The sequence below is a fragment of the Protopterus annectens genome, chromosome 3.part1 (assembly GCF_019279795.1).
Source record: "Protopterus annectens isolate FY-2018-M chromosome 3.part1, PAN1.0, whole genome shotgun sequence".
NCBI classification, from domain to species: Eukaryota; Metazoa; Chordata; order Ceratodontiformes; family Protopteridae; genus Protopterus; species Protopterus annectens.
Window position 1 is genome coordinate 1,798,551,923 of NC_056732.1, and position 21,751 is coordinate 1,798,573,673.

The 21,751-nt window shown below is 41.2% G+C and overlaps 1 protein-coding gene across 1 annotated transcript in view; it reads right to left on the bottom strand.

Moving 5' to 3' along the window:
• LOC122798681 (nuclear GTPase SLIP-GC-like) overlaps positions 1–21,751 on the bottom strand; it is a 1,112,600-nt gene that overhangs the window by 544,915 nt on the left and 545,934 nt on the right. Inside the window, exon 6 of the mRNA XM_044067773.1 lies at positions 14,485–14,618. Within this exon, the coding sequence (XP_043923708.1) occupies positions 14,485–14,618 (134 nt within the window). The remainder of the gene's footprint in view (positions 1–14,484; positions 14,619–21,751) is intronic.

Genomic DNA, 21,751 nt, shown 5'->3' on the forward strand with positions numbered 1-21,751 from the left:
CAAACGCTGTAAGGTTACACTCCAGTACCCCAATTGTCATCCACACAGCACACATAATATACCTGAGGGGTAGAGGCCTATCATGGGGCAGTGCGACACTCTCCAACACGCAACACATTCATGTTAGGCACCTTACAAACCCATGTAACAAGTGGCTGGGAAATGGTGAATGTAGCCATGGTGCTGCAGTTCTGGTACAGCATGGTATGTGCCGGTCTGGCACACATTAGTAGCCTTGAGTGACCACATGATGCTGCATGATGATGGCTCATGGTACTACACCCCATCCAGCTACAGTGACCACAGTACCACACACAGCATTAACTGCTATGCACCTCAATGTTGTGTGTGTGCAAACATATGCACCAGTACACATTATGGATAGCAATCACCATTTGTACAAAGTGACACATATATGTCATGTAATGCTATTGAGTGTATAGGTCACATGACAGACACTGTGTATGTGTGAAGTTTAACATTGCAGTTGTGTTGTAGCATGCCATGTCATGGCTGGCACTGGCTTTCCATAATATTTCCTACACTCACCATAACCACTGTACAATGGCTATGTTGAGCAATGGTATTCCATCAGGTATACATGCACCACTCATCCTGTGTGTATACATAGCATGCATGTGCTAAACCTGTGTCCACAATAATCTGCTAAAGACACAGACACACTAATCAGAAATGGATATCTATGTGACACACAGATACACATCCAGCCATGGTATGTACACCATGGTATGTATACCTGTGAGTGATGGTGCACAAGACATTCCAGAGCTTTTAAGACTTGCACAGCAATGTTGTGTTCATGTACACATTACGTTCCAGGGTGAGGCCGATCACTGAACAACAACACACATGCATCAAAGCCATGTATACTGTTATTAGCAAGGGCTGTCTACACCCGCACTGCATGCTGTTGAGCAACACATGTCCTGCATGCTGACACATGTGATATAACTGTTTGTGATACTGTACCCCACCATCACCCGCTATTGAGTATGTTCTGGATTGCTGGTGGGGTGTGTGTGTGTGTGTGTGTGTGTGTGTGTGTGTATGTTTGTGTCTGTTTTAGTGAGGAGTGCATTTGTGTGGATGTGTGCATGTGTTCATGTGTGCATGTGTTCGTGTGCATGTGTTCATGTGTGCATATGTTTGTGTTCATATGTGCATGCATGCATGTGTTCGTGTGTGCATGTGTTCATTTGTGTATGTGTTCATGTGTGCATGTGTTCATGTGTTCATGTGTGCATGTGTGCCTGTGTTCATGTGTTCATGTGTGTATGTGTTCATGTGTGCCGACATTATGTACAGGTCGTAAAGTGTATTTCCTGTCTTCCTCTCACAGGTGCTGACTTTGGGCTGGTTCAATGCAGCGGGTGAAACCAATGTCACTGAGCAAAATAGTGACGATGATAGGTGTGTTGAGGCACAGGCATGTTTGCCAGGGTCTGTCGTTGGGCCGCCAATCGACAGTACACAAGTGTCCACCCCATCCATGCACACAGTCATACTGCCAATACATCCATCACCAATGCCCTTAGCTGAGGGACAGCATACAGTCAGCATTGGCCAGTACAGTGTGGTATCCATGGCACATGCATCCCAACACAGCAGCCATACCCAGATGTCTGGAAGGGTACCACATAGGCAGATGTCCAGGGGTTCTCGACGGAGCACTGCTGCTCATCATGCCACTGGCAGATGTGCCACAGGTCTGACAATGTCACGCATGTTCCAGGCTGTCATGGAGGCACAGGCACGTATGGAACAGTACACCAGACAGGGACTAAGGGCACAGAGGGCAAATACCGCCATAATTGACAGTATCCGGGACCTAGTAGGTGCCATCTGTCATTACATTGAGGTCACAGATAGACGTTGGGGAGAAACATTAGATGTCCTCCGCAATGTCATGTCCATGTGTCAGGACAGTGCGAAACAGTTGAGTCGTTGACGCGGACGTATGCCAGCAACATCAGCAGCTGGCAGTCGCCACGGATGTCCCACAAGTCACAGCTGCTCCCATAGTGCCAGTACCAGCCCCAGCAATGTTAGGGGTAGGCTGTCGATAGAACATCCTAGAAGACCATATGCACGTGGCTCTGGACAGTCCCAGCAGGGACCTGGGTCCAGTGTATATCCATCTACTTCTGGGAATAGTGCTCAGTCTGGCATAGTACCTGATAGTGTCAGTAGCACCCCTGCCAGGCACAGGTACCGTATCCATGGCCAGAGATGGTGATCTGTAAAGCCTGGCAGGTACAGTCTGTGGCTGTCCCACAAATACCCATATATGGCAGCCACATGTTGGAACTGTGTGCATGCAGACACACACACACAGGAACCAGACACCTAGGGCTAACACATACTTGCACACATTACATCAACATTGGCCCATAGCAATACTCTTGCCCCTCACACACACACACACACACACACACACACAGACACACACACACACACACACACATTGGATGGCTCACTGTAGGCTTCTGGCAAACCAGCAGCACACCCTGTGCATATGATGAAACCTGTGCCACCTCCTGTCATCTGTAACATCGATGCAGGAACAGGCTACCATGGTGCTGATGCACAGGGTGACTTTATAGCAGTACAGCAATGTTACCATGTTGTCAGCAGTAGAGTGTAATGATATGCTTGAAGGTGTAGCTGAGCAGGCATGATGCATTAAAGCTATGATTGTCATTGTAGTATTGTATACACCAGTGTTAGTTAAAATAGTGTATTGTCCACCAACGTGCCACTTGGCTGATGTGTGTAGTATTGGCAGCATGAGTTAGAGAGTGGACAGTATGTGTGGGATGTGTGTAGCACAGATTTGCAGATGTACATCTGTGAACATGGAGGTGTACTGTCTGCATGTACGTGCATAGTGGACACATGGGCAGGGTGACATGCCCTGTATTACACAGTAACACTACATAGTTTCTATTGGTGGCCAGTATGCATTGTACTACACACATTTCGGAACCTGACTACACATGTGTGTATGACATGGTTTGACACTATGCTGTGAGTGATACTGTTACTATCTGTCATTGTTCTGCATTCTGGTAGTACACATAACTTCAACAGCCTGACCATAACCAATCATTAGATGATGTCTTCACGACTGACACACAGCTGTAGGACACACAGCAAAATTTGCATCCTTCAGGTACTATACTATGCCAGTAACCAGTGGTATTCACCTGCACCCATTACTGAGACCACTCTTGTCTGGCATATAGCTCTCTTAGGTACAAGCAATCACAGTAGGGATATGTCCGTCCACTTCTGGTAATGCATACTGTGGCCTATAATGCATTCTCCAGATGACACACACATCCTCCACAAGGGTACCATACAGACAGATAACTGTTGTCAAACCCATGCTGTAAAGCTATTATCCAAACTAAGCATAGTCATCCACCTTTAGTGAACATATTTGGAAGTTGACACCTACATGTGTGGTATAGCTACCGTAGGTGTTATGGCTGTCATTCTTACAGTCCTTGGCAATTTGTCTTTTGAAAGTGTCCTTGAATTATTTTATGAGCGATCATTGCTTCTTCCTAATAATGATCAGTGATGCCTTTCCTTTAGTGAAGTTGGCTCTATCAGGTGTTAGTTTCCTCCTTCTGTTGTCTAGCTTATTTATGGGCAACGACCACCAGATTGTTTTCTTATTTTTGGAGAAGTGCATCTTGGTTTTATTTGTGATGTCTCGATCCATGCATCCCTGTAGATGCTCATAGGCTTCACTTGTAACTGATTCGGCAGATTGTATACCATTATCCTACAGCAAGAGATCTTTTGAACTTTCCACTTTTGTCTTGGGACGTGTGCAGTTTGCTTTTGAAAATGTCTTCATGGTGATTTCATTGACTGGGTGAGGGGGCAGGATGTGGATATCCAGTGTGATTACTTTATGATCTGATATTACCAGCGAGGGCTTTATCTCTGTTGTGGGGCACTGGTAACCCATGTTGGTGATCATCATGTCCAGTATGGTGTCACCTCTAGTGGGCATGGTGACCAGCTGTTCCAGGGTGTTACAGCTTTTAAACTCTAGGAAACATTGGGAAAATGACATTGTACACAAGTAATTCTCACACTCACTGTTTGGGTAGTTGTAATCACCTTATATAATGGTGTTTGATAGGACCTCTATATTTTCCTCTGTTATCAGGAATACTGAGTGAGGTTCCTGTGACAAGGTAGGTGATCTGTAGCAGGCTACAATCTGATGAGCATCTTTGCCCAATGTTAGTTGCACTTGCATGGTCTCCAAGGCCTCATGCTGTGCCACTAACCTGAAGGTGTGGGTATCCATATGGTAAATGGGTACACCCCTTCCTTTTGTATTTCACTTGTGGTTTTGTGTCCGAAGGTCAGGGGGATTTTGAGTGCTTTACGTGGAGGATGTCTAACAGCTCTGCATTTGACATAGCTTTGTATGTTAGGCAGTGAACACATCTGAGTAGGTGATATGCAAGGGAGTACAGATGAAGCATTTTGAGATGGCCTGTGTATGGCATGTATTTCTGGCAGCTAATGCTCTTTGTGAGGTATTGCTGCAGGCTTTAGAGTTGTTGTAGCTGTCTTGTGAGGTACATAGCAAAAGTGGCGTTGTACTCTATTATAGTTCTAGTGAGTGATGAGTAGTGAGCAACAATGTCCTCTTCTATCCTGCATGAGACACATTTTGTGATGAGGTGTGCCACATAGCAGGGTTTCCTGACTACTGTGGGGATGTGATTATCACAATTTTGTCCAGTGTACACCTGTGACCCAAGGTCCCTTGTCACACTTTCAGTGTTAAGTATACTACCACCTATGTTGTAGTTCATGGCTACAGAGGTTTGAACAAAGGGGACGACAATGCACCTTTTGCCATTGAGCTAGAGCCCATGGCTTTGACAACAGCCATCCATCTCAGTGAGGCCCTTTTGTAGGATGTCCACATCTTTAGTGTTTACAATTATGGCTCCTGGTTTGCAGTCCTCTGGTAACTTCTGAAGCCACAGACCTTCCATGTTAAAGTTTACTTCAGGGAAGTAGATACTAAACAGGGCAAGACACAGGACTGGACCTTGTGGTACTGCACTCATCACAGGTCCATACTTGGAGTCTGCTACTTTTACAGTGTGTGTTCTGTCAGTAAGCCTGTTGGCAACCCATCTTGTGACATAGCAATTTATACCTAGTTTAGTGGGTTTATCTATATTTCCAGAGTGTGGGGTGGTGTTGTAAGCTGTGGCAGGATCAACATAGGCTGTGTGAACCACCTTGCCCTTGTCGACGGTTCTGTTGACTGCTATAATGTCATCTATCAGTTTTAGGTGACATGATCTGCATTTTACAAACCCAACATGGTTGTGGTCCAGGTTTGGGGATTACAAATGTAATTGTTTATATGTTGTATGATGATACATTCCATGGCCTTGGAGAGCGGGCTGATCAGGTTAATGGGGCACTATTTCCTGGGGTCTGTGGTGTCTCCACCCTTGTGTAGTGGGATAACCGTCACTGTGCACCATTCAATGGGCACAAAGAATGAGGTGAGGCAATGACTGCACATTGTACGTCAGTGTGGTGCCTGTTCGTTCTGTGGTTTGTGTGGAACACAGCCTGTGAAGTTATCTGGTCCCATGGCTGATGTGATACTGGCTTTGGAGAGTGTTTTTTACCTGTGCAGCTGTGATGACAGCAACTTTGCAGACTTCCATTATAGAGGTGTGCTCTTTCATGGGTGAGAGGGGGGTACAGTTAACAGTGATCCTATCCGCCAGGATGTTGGCAATATCAGTTGGGTCTGTATATTTAATGCCATTGAGCTGTAACTCAGTACAGATCTGAGTGTAGCCATGACATGGACCTGTCTGTTGGGCAGAGATCTCCTGAGTAGACAGTATGCAACAGAGTACAGATTGGGTTACATTCAGTCTTGTTGCATGGGGAAACTGTCTGAGGCCAGTAATCCTCTTGTTAGGGTACTTCAGTGGTCTTTCTGGCTGTTGAACTTGCCTAGTCTGATTCATCGCAAGTGCGTTGTGGTACTCTCTGATGGGTCTGATGACTGCTGAGTACTGGGAACCTCCTTTGACCTACATGTACAGACCTTGGCAGTTTATGTGAACACATAGCATGATTTTCTGACAACTTTGTGAATGTGTTTCTGGAAGTAGAGATGTCTATCCACATTTGTCCATAGATCCCTTATTATCACCTCTGTATTTGGCATGTGTGTGAGCATGCCCAGTATGACCTTTCAGTGTGATGCTGAATGAAATCCAGTACATTTGTTGGAGTCTGTGAGCACGCCCACTATAGACATTTATACTATATGTGTATGGAAAGTCAAGCTGTATTTTTACAGCAGGGCTCACCTTTGTGTCATAGATCAACAGGGATCATGCTGTGCCTGCAGGGCTTCCATTAGACACTTTGCATAGACTTATCAACATTTCTACATACAGGGGGGACAACTATTCTTTGCACATTTCTACCCAGGGGCACACTTGATTGTTACTGTGGGTGTACATAGGATGAGGGTTTCACCTGACACTTATACACATTTGCTATGCCTGCACTGCTATGTACCATACTCCATTTCAGTCTGTACTGTTGCCCATCATACTGGGTTGAGGCATACTACTGTGCTACAGATCCTAGCGTCCAATGTCACTTATATTAGATTGCGACTTCATAGCCTACACAACCCACATCACACCACCTGGCCTGATGTTCTCTGTCTGCATAGGCCTGTGAAGGAGGTTACCCATATGCTTCTTTAGAGACATGATACAGCATTTCTTTGTGTTTGCATTACTGTACAATTGTCCAGCTGTGTGTGCACCACTGAAATGCTATCATGGCTTAGTGGTTCAGTACTGTGACTATAGTGCACAGTATCTTGGGTTTCAGCCCTGTCACTGCTTTTTATTTTCATGCTGGGCAGAGCAGACTGCTTAAGGAACAGTAAAGCAAATATGAGCATGTTTACCTGACTTTGCTCTACTTTGCACGACGTTGGCCAACGTTGCCCAACATTGCGCTAGTTAGCACGGTCTATTTTGTTTACATATACTAAATATTGGTAAATGCTGCTTAGCACTGCTTTATACTGCTTAAAACATGGCAATCATGCCTCCGGTGGTGCTGCAGGGCTGCCTATGTTGGATGCACATACTACACTCCCTATACATGTTTGGTAACAGGTAGTGTCAAGTTAGGCATCCCTTTTATTTTATGTGAGAGTCAGAGAGAGGTGTCATTTCCAGGGTTCCTACTGAGCCAGTGTATGTGCTATGCATTGCCTCTTTGCCAAGGCCTTCTGGGGCAGGCTCAGGTTCCTCCTCCTCCTTTGAGTCACGCTGTTCCTGTGCAGGCCTTGGCAATGGCGGGGGGCTGTTTGGCCCTGCCGCAAGCTGTTCCTGCTGCAGCTGTTTTCACAGGATCATATTGTGTAGCATGGCACATACCATGACAATTTGGGTACATGTAGTTGATGAGTACTGCAAGGCTCCACCGGATGTGTCCAGGCACCGGAACCATGACTTGAGCATCCCAAACACACGCTCGATTACATTTCGTGTTTGTGCGTGTGCCTCATTATGGAGTTCTTGTTCAGGTGTGTGTGCATTTCTGATGGATGTCATCAGCCATGGCTCCAGTGCATATCCAGCGTCCCCCACTAGGTGACCCATCAGGGATGTCCCCATTGGCAAATGTCTGGTACAGCTGCATCAGATGCCAGATATGGGAATCGTGGTAGCTTCCAGGGCAGCCAGCACACACATTCAGTATTATGCCCTGGGCATCACACATGACCTGGCAGTTGGAGTGGAAGCCCTTGCGGTTGATGTAGGCCCTACCCCGCTCACTGGCTGGTGCTTTGATGTGTATGTGCGTGCAGTCAATTGCACCCCCTACCTCAGGGTATTCTGCTATTTGCTGGAAGAGACGCATATTGCTGGCCAATACCTCACGGGAATTAGGAAAATATACATGATCACCGACATGTGCTGACATGGCATTCAGGAACTGGTGCAGTACCCTGGATGCTGATGCCTGTGAAATCCCCATCATATCACCAGTTGGTCTCTGAAAGGTACCTGTTGCTAGTATTCTTAGGCCAACACATACCTTGGTTTCCACTGGGATGGGTTCCCCTCTGTTGGTTCTGTGTGTGAGGCGTGGCCTGCACAGCTCAAAAATTTGCTGCAGGAGCTCTCTGTCCACTCTATAGCACTCCACAATCCCCAGCTCATGTAGCCCCTGGTAGGTTACGCTGGGTCGGTAAACTATTCTCTGTGTATCCTCACTGTCGGTTTCTCAGCAACATCCACAATGGCACCACCCTCAGCATCTTGCACGTGTTGCCTTATAATAGCAATGGCAGCCCCTAACACTTTTTTTTCTCAGTTAAGCTTTTTAAGTTTTCACTTTTCTTTGTATACTGCAGTGTTGCAGTGTTTCTGAGTAAAACATGGGGGGATGTTGTTTGCAGAGTTTTACGTGCTGGGCTGGGCTGGGCTAGTGCCCTGCCTGTGTAATTGGCTGATTCTGATTGATTTCACCTGGCAGCTCTGCTAGTTCTCCTTGGTTAACTTCCTACTACTACTTTTCCTTCCTTTTCCCTTTTCTGTTTCTACAGGGGGCGGCGCCGCACAAACAAGCATAAACAACCACAAACACGTGCACACGAGCATGTACACAGCTTTACACAGGCTTAGGCAGGTGCACATCCATGCACCCAGGCTTTCACAGCCTTATACAGGCTTACACGGGCACACACATGTGCACACAGGCTTACACGGGTTTACAGGCTCGCACACACATGCACACACTGTAAACATCTTTGCAAGAAACTTTGGTTGTAGCCACAGCGTACGCCTTCGGTTTCTGTTCAGACAACTGTAGACACGCCTCTTCCAGTCCTGCGTAACTCACAGCAAACACATGCCACTCTGCTCCAATAAGCTTACAGTCTTTGATACATACCCCCCTCATGATGTCGCCTATCTACTACTCTGATACTCCCCTAATCCTACTCATACACTCTAGGGACATGGTTCACATGGCAGGGAAAATTGGGATTCACTTTCCTTATACTCATCTGCATAGGATTGCCTACTAATGCTTGGTTACATCTCTCACACTGAGCTTCCCCCCTTAGCAACCACTACTCAGTAGCCATGTTGTCTTCAGCCTGCCTTTCACTTGCATGGCAGATGGATATTTGTAATAAAATGCCTATTTTTGGCTTTTATTTATTTATTTTTTTGGTTTTTAGAGTGCACCACGTTTGCGAGATGCTGCGCTACGCTTAAACATCGGGGATCGGGGTTTTAGTTCTGTTGGGTATGGTTGAGTCCATGCAGTTGTACGGGTGCTTGTATACTGCATTGGCATACTGTTCAGCATAGTTGTCTGCATTCTCTGAGGGGGGGTGGTGGTGTGAAGTTACTGATAACCTCCCATAGGAAGCTGTGGTCAGCTTTTGAGATTTTCTTTTACCCTGATTATGGCACAGGGGAGTTGGGTGAGATAGAAACTTTGAATGAGACAGAGAGATGATCTGAACTCACCAGGGAAGAACATACTATGGGGGCGGTGCAGCGGTCACCCATGTTGGTGAGAACTAAGTCCAAAATGTTATCTCCCCTTGTGGGGGATGAGACGAGCTTGTCTTGTGTGTTAGAATTGATGAAGTCCAGGAATCGTGTGTGCATTAGTCATAGGTGCCGGAAGCTGTTGAAGACTGGTGGAGGGTGAGAGGGGCACTTAGTGATCTAAAAAGGGCAATTTTTTTAACTATTTGCTACCACAATATAGGTTCACTTGGAGGACATTTTGAAGCTTAGCCAATTCCCTTTTGGTGCTTGAAACTCACATTCATTGAAATAGCATTGAAACTCACATTAAAACAAAATGCATCTAGCCAGTGGTGGATCAAGTTTTCCTTTGCGCTGTTTTCAAATCAAAGGCCTCTTAAACATACATTTAGCATCATGCAAACATACAGCTGTTCTTTGATTCACCTTCCTGATTGTATTAAATTATGTTCCTTAAATAATGCAGCACACTTGTTAGAGCATGCTTTAAATTTATTGTTTTGAACATTTAATTTCTGTCATTACAATCCACTAGTATCAGTAAAAGTCATCTAAATAATTCCACATTAAAGAGATCTATAAATGACAAAGAGGTTGCTGCTAGCAAACAATTTCATACTTCATTGTTTCATTTACAGATAAAGTGCCCATTGCCCTTGGAGAATAAATTGCTAATGTTACATTAAAAAATGATAATCTGGTAATATTGAAATAGGGAATGGATGGCAAACTGATAAAAGGTTCATGGTTACTAGGTATCTCCTCCAAAGGAATACATTGTCAGGACTGCAGCATCCACCCCCTTTAAAGTACAACACGCAGAGAAGTTTTAATGTTAAGTCTGTTTTCATTGCGAAACTGCATTCCTTTGTTTAGTAGATGTCTATCAGTGTTTGTGCTATAAAATTTAAAATAAGTTTTAAATTAAATCCAAATAATCATTATAGAAGTAAAACATAAAACAATATGCACATTATAGTGTTTATGGTAAATGGGGAGAAACAGCCATGTAATGGGACACTGGAATGGCAGCAGGGGCAAGGGCTGTGTATGGGGAGGCATTTGACCATGATTTTGTGAGGGGAGAGGGGCGGCAAATTCAAAGACAGCCCCAGGTAGCACAAACTGTAGCTATGCCACTGAGTAGAACCCATAGCCTTCTTCATCAAAAGCAATTATACTACCTGTTGTGCTACTAGCAATGCTTTTAAAAACTTCAGCACAATAGTGATATGATTTGCTAAACAATAGTGGCACGTTATTAAAATTTTTTGTGTTACCATGCATTTCCTGAAAGGTAGGAAGACTGAAACTTAATTGGCTGTCATTATTTAGTGAATTCAGTTCTCACTGATCGGCCAGAAAACCAAAAATGTTAAGAGGAGCAGACCAAAAGTATATGACACCCTGACCCTATGCACAAAAATGGGGGAAAAGGGGGTTATGGATGTCTGTATGGAATAAAACCTAACCAGACTACATACATTATAGAAACACCAAATCTGAATGTTCAAAATACACTTGACGAAAAATTAATTGATTTAAAATAGTTTTCATTTGTTCATCTACGCAATTTAACTGCAGTTCTAATTTTACCCACATGACATTACAGGAAATTCATTTCCTGTGCTAGATTTATAAATTACTGTAAGAAATAAGAAAAGACTGAAACATTTTTGACATAGAGTGGTGAAAAAATGGCAGCTAGAGTTTACTTTAACAGGTATTAGGTAATATAGCAGTAGCAACAGTTGGCAGCAGAAATATAGAAATATCTGGCATCCTAAACTGAAAAGAAATCAAGTAGTAAGTTACATCAAGAACTAACAACATTTCCTGGTAAATAATCACTCATATATGCATATCAAAGCAGACAGCAAATTAACAACTTTTTGTACTTTACATACAAAATCATACCTTTAACATACTAAGTCACTATTCCAAAAAAATAACAGTATATAAAATATATATTATTCTATGTGTTTCTACCTTGAATCTGTTCAAAGAAAAAAAAACCTGTCTACAATCTTAGACGGAAAGCAGACAACTTGAATGTTCTTTTACACTGTGCATGCTTTTTATTGTTAATATTTTGTCTGGCAAAATTTAAAATAATTAAAAAAAGACACTTGCACTATTCATTGTTTAGCAAAATGATGTCTGGTCCCTTGCTAATTAAATCAACAAGCCTTCCAGTTAGCTGCAGAATGCTTGTGTCCTGATCTATTGAATTTGCACAGGTATTTAAAAAAATAATAACACAGGATTAACTCTTCTAAGCAAGATAAAAAAATTCAAGCAACTATGGAAAAAGTAATGAAATGTATGGGCAATTTCAGCTGAGAATAGGTGCGACTATACCCGATAGATATAACCGCGAGGTAAAAATGATAAAACAATTAGCACTACTGCATTTGAAAATATGATGGAAGAAAAAGTGGGATTTTAAGGGTTATAAATGTTTTTTTTTTTTTTTTTTTTTTTTTTAGATAATGGAAGTACCGATTAAAGTTAAATAAATGTTAGCAGTGCAGAAAAGTGTGATATCCTGTCATTATTCGTCAAGTACCTTTTAATGTTTTTTGTCTTCTTGATTCCCCTCTCTCACTGAAATGAGCTCCTCCTGGTCTCCTTCTCGAGAGATTTCTCAGTCACAGGAGCATACACAATTGGAGGATGATCTCACCTGACTGGTTTCTCCAATTGCATCTCCCATTGGGACTTGAGACATAAAACACAAAACTATATAAAAAAAGTATATATGTCTTGAAATGGGAAAATGTATTGCCAACTGAGGTACTCTCATTTGAGTAATGCTTTGGCAGTACATTTTCTGATTTCAAGTGAAACAGTTAAAAAACATTTGTTTTGCTCCAGACTGCAAAGTATGTTGGGGGGGCGCACGCCTTGCACCAAAGCCTAAATCCATCACTGCCCATCCATCCATACTTTAGCAAACTCAAAGCAGAATGTTAAAGGGTGGTTTAAAATGGTGTACAAAAAGCAGTGAATGACACTTACAGTTCTGTGGACATTAACCGGGAGCAACACACACCCATACATAGTTCAGGAAATTCAAAGCAGAATGTTAAAGGATTGTTAAAATGATGTGCAAAAGCAGTGAATAATAACACTTACAGTTTTGTGAACATTAAAAGATTGTTGAAAACTGCATTGCAGGGACGTCTGAGCTAATGATGCAAATTCTTAAAGAAGAATGCCAGTAATTTTTACAAAATAGTGCCGCAGCTTCAGTACACAGAGACTTAAGTTTACCCGTGAGTGTTGAGTCTGTGATCAGGTGCACTTTTGTGTTTAAATTCAATGCATGCGTGTGTCCGCTGTGTTGTTACAGGTCTTGCAGGTGTAATATTGAGGGAGGGGTGCTCCCTCCCCCTTGCCCTATGGTTCCAGCACCTATGGCATTAGTGTAGGAATAGTTCACCCAGTCTATGGTGGAATAGTTGAAGTCACCAAGGATCAGGGTGTTTGGGGGTACCTTGATTGAGTCAAGTAGATCCAGCTAGGAGGCGTGGGTGCCTTGAGTCATGGAGGGGAGGTCTATAGCTGGCTATAACTTGGATGGGTGTCTTGTCAACTGTCAGTTGGACCTTTTTCACACTTCCCCATTTTTCCACTGAACCACAATGTTGTTTCCTTCTAGTGCTGAATTAGCACATTTTACAGAGGTATTTATCAGTGTATTATATGCTTCAAAATGCTCATCTCTGACCTGAAATTGATTTTGCAGCTTATCGTACATGAATCTTCTTTCCTCTAATTTAATATTGTTGTTGATTAAACAGCCCCATTCAGCTATTTGCTTTGAACTTCTTCACGTTCTATTTGTATTTGTGTATGTATTACATTTTTAATCTCTGGTTAATCCCAGATTCTCTTATATACAGGTGATTTCCATGTCATATACCCTAACTTTACTCCCATCTCCCAATTCCATCTATGTATCAATCCCCATCCCCCTCTGTGGTTAAAAGCCACAATCTGAGACGAGATATGTATCAATCCCCGCCCCCATCTGTGGTTAAATGTCACAATCTGAGAAGGGATATGTATCAATCCCCTTCCCCCTCTGTGGTTAAAAGCCACAATCTGAGAAGAGATATGTATCAATCCCCGCCCCCATCTGTGGTTAAATGTCACAATCTGAAAAGAGATATGTATCAATCCCCACCCTCCTTCTGTAGTTAAATGCTGCAATCTGAGAAGGGATATATACGTGTGTGTGTGTGTATATATATATATATATATATATATATATATATATATATATATATCAATCCATATCCCCCTCTGTTGCTAGTATTTCCTGCCTCATGATTCTGTGTTGGTGTACCTTACCCTCATATTCCTCAGACCTTGTATCTTTTCTGCTAGTGGATGGCCTTATCTCCGTGGTATATGCCTGATTACACATATTATGTGGGGAAGGATAATAGTCTGGATAGCCTGTACCTTACCTACCTTAATGTATGCTCCTACTGCCACCCTCCTTAAACAATGTGTCTATTGTTTTATATAAATTCTCCAGCTTTCTTATAAATGTTCTTTCATGCCTGTGCCATCATTCTAATCCAAGATATGAGAGTATTCTGCTTCTTTTATGTCTTTTATCACACCTCTTCCTTTCCATCTCCTACTCTAATCAAGATTGTTTTATTGTGGTTTCCAAGATTTTCTGCAATCCTTAATACACCAGCATCATAACTCTGTAACTATAAAAACTTCAAGCATATTCACATAATGTATACACTTATGGAAAACACTCTTTGAATCACAGCAAATAAAGGAATACCACCACTAAGCGTTCAGTATACAACAAACTTACCTGGAAACATTTTAATTCTTTTGTTAGACTGTCTCCAACTGATCTAAACATCTGCACATTTTTTCTGTGAATGAAGTCACACATACATTTTGTCATTTGCTGTAAACAGCCATGACCACGCATCTCTGCACAAGCTAAAAAAAAGACAATAAAGACTGTTAGACTTGCAGTGAAGGCAGCCTTGAAAGCAAAGACAAGCATGACTGATTATCCCAGTGGGCAAGACAAAATAGATTGCCAACTTTAATCTCCGCTACATGCCTAGAGCTTCACAAATAAGACAACCTTTTTGCATTCTCTAGTTAGATTTCTCTATAATACCACAATCCTAGTTCTTGGTTAAAATGATTGTCCTCACCCTTGAAATATTCTTGGGAACATAAATTAAATATATTAGACTGCCATGAAGTTGCACTAATAAATTAAATATGTTAGACTGCCATGAAGTTGCACTAAAACAAGTTCCCAACAATCCTTGTGTTAGCAGACTAGCAGGAAAAGTAAAACAGCCCTGTTTTCAGAGGAGTAGAACGTGGGGGACATAACAGAGTCTTTGATTATGAATGTAATATGGGGTGCTGGAAGCATACCTCTCACACTCTTAGAGCAAGACATCCGGACAAAGCCATAATTAATGAGGGACAAAGGCAAAAAAATAGGGACAATTTTAAAATATTGCTCTTACAAACTTAGAAAGTTGATGGAATAACAGGTGCTGCATTAACATCAGGTTTCTGATAAATATGAAGTCTGAAACTCAAATGTCTGTCATTATTTTCTGACTTTAATCCTCAATAGCATGCCATTGATTTACCAGAAAAACAATATTTTAAAAAGAAAAGATCAAAAATATGACACAAAAATCTGGACAGTTGAGAGGTATGGGGAAGTCTCATTTGCATTTTTAACTGAATAGCGCAATGTCTATGCTACTTTCTCTTACACCTTTACACACATATGAAGTAACATGTTTGCCTCAACCTACAATCATGTTTAATTATTTGCTTGACTCAACCAGAAATTCCTTTTTTGCTTATGACCCAAGTGGAAATAATCAAAAGGTAGCCCTTTGTTGACAATAGATATCATTTTGCAATTTGCTTATTTGCACTAAAGCTTAATGACTTCAGACTTAATAATATTAGTTGTGGAGTGAAGTCCTACACCCACACACACACACACACACACACACACACACACACACACACACACACACACACACTAGGATTCCTGTTGATAACATAATGTCACCTACGATAACTTCTTTTAAAATGAACTTTGATTACTGAATGGTAGAGGATGTTAATAATATTGCATTTAATGAAACAGTGTTACAAAATGGCCTTTGGGTCTGAACATTCTTATGAAACCTAGGAGAAACCTATGAGGATTAGTTACCCATCTAGTTGCAAATTAATAGGTTTTGATAATGCCAAGTAAATATTTAAATGCCAATACAGATTATGTAAATATACTCTACTAATTATTAGGGATAGAAATTAGTGAATGCTGTTTTCTGACTTTCAAAAATCCTGATGATCTTAGAATACTTTCATAGTCCCTTGCTGTAGACAAGATCTAGTGGATAAAGTGGTTTATCACACTGCATCCAAATGCTGGGACCTTTTTTTTTTCTTTTTTTAGCACTCTAGCACCCCATAACCTGGGATGGCTGCAGCTGATTGTAAAAAAACACAATGTGGGCCAATATGCTTAACAGTAAGCATCTCATAGTTTTCTGCAGTATGCTGTAGACCCTTTGTTTTGTTGTCCTCCCAGATACTGTTATCTAGTGGAAACCACTCCTGCAGAAAAACCTACATCACCTCTAAGAAAGGATAGGATTATAGGAGGGTACTAAGTTATTGGACTTAAGGCCTCCGCCTCTACAAGCCTAGCCATGATATACCCTTGTTCCCTTATGGACCAAGATATGCAGTCGATGTCTACACGTGGATCTAAGATCAGCACTGGCTGCCCTGCCTAAGAGGGACATAGGTGAAACCTCTGGTGTAAATTTATGGTTTCCCATCCAATTTTCCAGGTTAAACTTAAATAGGGTCATTGAGGAGCTCTGCTTTACATGAATTGGGAGTCTGTTCCAGAGGAGTGGCAACCTCTGGGAGAAATATCTGCCTCTCCAACATGTCCTGTCAATATCTTAGACTAGGTTAAGGTCCCTAGAGTGAGTGAATCTTGTTCCACTGGATTTGCGAATGTGCAGCAGTTTCATTAAGGCAGGGTCTGAGACTGCTCTTTGGGCCAGGCACAAGTTGCATCTAAGCAGTCTATATAATACTGAGCAAAGTGACAGGGCCTTCAGTCTGTCTGTGTAGGTCAAGTGTTGAAGGCTCTGTATTTCCTTGAAGAGAAACTTCTGAGGTTTCTCCAGATACTTTAGATGTCTGGTGAGGTACATACAGAAAGGAGCATTGTATTCTATTATTGGTCTTATGGGAGCTGACTATAGAGGAGTTATAACCTCTGTAGCTTTGGATGCTATGCCCTTGCTAATGAGGTGTGCAACGTAAAAGGCCTTCCTTACTACTGTGGACACCTGATGATCAAAGTTAAGGCTGCTATCAACTTGCGTTCCTAAATCTCTCATCATTTGTCACTGTAAGCCTATTTTGTAGTATAAAAGTAATAACCCACACCACCGGAAAATAAATGACACTGAGCGTCCACAAAGCAAATAATGTCAAAAAGAAATAATAAAATGAGCTCAGTGACAACCTCTGGCAGTTGATAACAGTCACCATACGACAGTCTATTCAGACCAAGTTCAAATTATCCTTGTAGTTCAAACCAATAAACGATGGATGTAAACCTTGTACGTAATAAAACCTTTTATTCAGTAACAGAAACAGGTAAGCGCTTTCACCAGAGTGGCTTCTTCAAACCTCAATGATACAATCTAAGTAGATACGCACGCTATATATAGATAAAAAACTCTGCATCATAATGACATCACAACTGATTAATAAGTAAATACAAAAATTAACTAATGAATGTGCTAATATTACTTAATACATTTCAACTAAGAACTGCATTTATAACAAAATTCTAATTAAAAATACAAAAATAAAAATGCATGAGTAAAAATGCATATATGCATCTGTGCAAAAACGCCTACACAAATAAAACACAAATATACATATATATATATATATATATATATATATATATATATATATATATATATCAAAATAAACATGTATAAATACAAAGAGATAAATATATATCTATAACATAAAAAACCTAGGAACATAGATTATATTTCACTTAAAAGAAAGCCTCCTGTTTTTAAGGGCTGGTTTATTAGGAATCTTATCATTTAAACCAGGATGTAAGTGTGCTTTAAGTCTGATAATCCAGTCTGTTTCATTCCTCTCTGTAAAATTCCTAACATCTCCACTTCTCAAACTGGGTATATTGACGTATATAACCATAAACTTGAACGAATGTGAGTCATCAGTAGCCAAAATATGTTTAGAGAGTGCATTCATACCAGACTTGATAGGTATCTGATATAGATGCTCTCTCACCCTGTCTCTAAGTCTCCTATCAGTTTTACCGACATAAAAGGCAGAACAGATAGAAAGAACATAGAGCAAGATAAACAACATGCTCAGAATTATAATCAGCTGTTATGTCAAATCTATATATTTTTGAGGTAATAGGATGTACAAAAAGATAGGAATTACAAATATAAGAACAAAAATTACAATTATGACAAGGCCTAGTTCCTAGGTATGACTTATATTCAAACAAACATGTATTATTAGGATGACATATAAGTCTAAATAAATGTTTCTTATTTTTAAATAAGAACTGTGGTTTCTCACCTACAATATCCTTAATGAGGGGGTCAACAATTAATAAATTCAAACTTTTAATTAGTATATCACTAATCCGATGGAAGCCATGTGTAAAAATAATGAAAATTTCTGTAAAGGTGTACTAGTACAATCAAATTGGCTGGTATCACAGTTTCTATTATTCCCTTCCTCAGAGAAGTATGGACACGCTCTACTAGACCTAACATTTTCTGTGCTCAAGAAACTAGAAGTATTTCATTGGCTTTATACTTCCTTGCAAGTAACCTACCATTAAGGTCAGCTAATTTTATTTATTTATTTATTTTACATTTGTTGACCGAGCTAGTCTAGCTGGACATATATCCGTTTTCAGTAGAGGCCCGGGGAGAAAAGCTCCAAAATACAAGCAGTAAGCAACCATTAACAATGAAAATAGCAAGCAAAAATACAGAATGGTACAATGGTTAGCATGGGTAAGACTAAAAGAGGAAAAAAAGAAAAACAGAAACAGACTAGCCAACCCAAGACCATAATTAACAAATATAAAAGAAATAGCTGGTTAAAAGCAGAGATTCCGGGTATGCAGGATAGAAAGTAAGAGTAAAAAAGAGCAGATTATTCTCTCTTAAAATCAGTCTGTAATGGATTCAATCTCGAATTGCCTGTCCCATCACTATATTGTTAAAGGTATATCCAGGATGCATACTCTGTCGATGTAATAGTGTGTTCTTATAACATGGCTTCCTGTAAATACCTGTATTTAGATTACCATTACCAAGGTGCTCAATAAAAACATCTAAAAAGAAAATATTGCTAGATGACATAGAAATAGTGAATTTTAAATAATCAGTGAGAGAATTTACTTCTTCAAAAAACTCATCTAAATCAACCTCACTACCCTTCCAAAGAAAAAACAAATCATCTACAAATCGCCTGTAAAATATAACAAATTTTTTATAACTAGATAAGGGAAAAAGTTTATCTTTTTCCCATACTGCCATCACGAGGTTGGCGTAGCTATTGGCACAAGAAGTGCCCATAGCTATGCCCTCCCTCTGAAGAAATAGCTCATTATCAAAGAGAAAAATATTATTCTCTAGCACTGTTTCTAAAAGTAAACAAATACGATCAGTCTTGGTATCCAAGAAATCAGTATAATTAGTTAAATAATTATGAATACTCTGTATGCCTTGCTAATTGGGAATAATGGTGAAAAGGGATTTAACATCCATAATTACTAAAAAGTAAGGCATGTTATCTGGTATGTCCACTGTTTCTCTGTATACGTCGAGTAGAAACTGTTTAGTATCTTTAAGAATAAATGAGTTCAAATTCACTACAGGTCTCAGCATCTTCTCTACATACATCGATAAGGGTTCAGTAACCCAACCTCGCCCTGCCACTATAGGTCTCATAGGTGGTTGCATAGGGTCTTTATGTATCTTAGGTAGCCCTTGGATGGTAGGGGTTAATGGATGCTCAACCAACAGAAAGTTGAACATTTCTGTTGTAATAATCCCACTCTTTAACAAATCAAATAAAGTACTATACACATTGGAAATATGTTTCTGAACATCACTTTCTCTAACAAGTGAATAAAAGGTAGTATTACTCAACATCTCACGCATGGAGCGATTATATTCTTTTGCATCTAGTACCACTACTGGGGCACCCTTATCTGCTTGTCTAATTGAAATGTTCTTATTTCTAAGATTAGTTGAAGCTTTTTTCTGCTGGAAAGACAAATTATGTTTCTTAGTATCAAAGTATGTATCTTTATAAATAGTATAAATGTCCTCTTCAATAATTTTACAAAATGCGTCCACTAATGGATGTAAATTAGGGACAAATGTACTAGGTTTACGTAATTGTGGGACATAAGTATTACTAGCTGCATTATCAAACAACAATTTTAGTTGTACATAGGTTCATAGGTTCATAGGTTCATACTAGGCTATCTGCCCAAGGGCATTTATAAGCCTAGCCCATAGTTATGTGGCTTTCGCCACCCCTTTAGTTTGAATAAAAACTATGCCTATCATTTTGCTGTGCCTCTGTCAAGCAGTGACGCTGAAGTAATCCCTGGGGTATATCTGCAATCTCCCATCCATTGGTCAAGATTCCTCTTGAACAAGACCAGAGAGGTGCTCTGCCTGACATGTACCGGGATTTTGTTCCACAGCATAGGGAGTCTCTGGGTGATGAATCTGTCCCTCCAGCACGTTCTATTTATAACCGTGTCAAGGTTTAAGTCTCCGCCCTTGTGGTTCTGAGGGATCTAGATTTTTGAGGTGAAGCATATTCATCAAATCTGGGTTTGACATGGCCTTATATGTCAGGCACAGGTCACCTCTGAGCAAGCGGTATGAGACTGAATAGAGCTGGAGTTCTTTCAGTCGGGCAGCATAAGACATATTTTGAGACCCTTTATCCTTTTGGTGAGGAACTTTTGGGGCCTTTCAAGCTGCAGCAGGTGTCTGGTCAGATACATTCCGAATGGGGCATTGTACTCAATCATAGGTCTAATAAGTGATGAGTACAGGGGGACGATGACCTCCCTTGATCTAGATGTGAATTCCTTCATGATCAGGTGGGTGATATAGAAGGTTTTCCTAACTACTTTAGCAACATGAGTGTCAAACGAAAGGCTACTGTCAACCTGGGTCCCCAGATCTCTGATGACTTTTCTGTGCTCAGTGGATTGCCACCTATATGGTAGCTAGGGGTAGCCTTGTTTTTCCCAAAGGGTATGACTATGCATTTTTTGGCGTTTAACTTCAGGCCATGGCTCTGGCACCAGTTATCCATTTCTGTGAGGCCCTTCTGGAGGATATCTGTGTCAGATGTGTTTTCGACTATGGCCCAGTTTGCAGTCATCTGCAAACTTTGTCAGCCATAACCCTCCTGTGTTTGCTTGTACTTCAGAAAAGTAGATGCCGAACAAGAGTGGACCCAGGACTGAGCCCTGTGGGACACCACTTGTGACAGGCTTTGAGTCTGACATGGCTCCAGCAACTCTGACCCTGTGGGTTCTGTCACTTAGCCAGTTTGCAACCCATCTTGTGATGTATGGGTTTACATTCAAGCTGATGAGTTTTTCGATGATACCCGAGTGGGGTATTGTGTCGAAGGCCTTTGCCAGGTCGAGGTAGGCTGTATGGACTGCCTTTCCCTCATCAATGGCCTTGGTGACTGTCTCGAAAAAGTCAACCAAGTTTAAGAGGCAGGATCTGCCTTTGACAAAGCCAAACTGAGTTGGATCCAAAGTCTGCAAGTTCCCTATGTCTTTATTTATGAGTTCCATTATGATCCTCTCCATGGCTTTGCAGATAAGGCTTGTCAAGCTAATGGGGCGGTAATTTCCAGGGTCTGTGGAGGCACCGCCCTTATGAAGTGGGACCACAGTCGCCGTTCGCCACTCCTTGGGTACGTATCCTGAGGTGAGG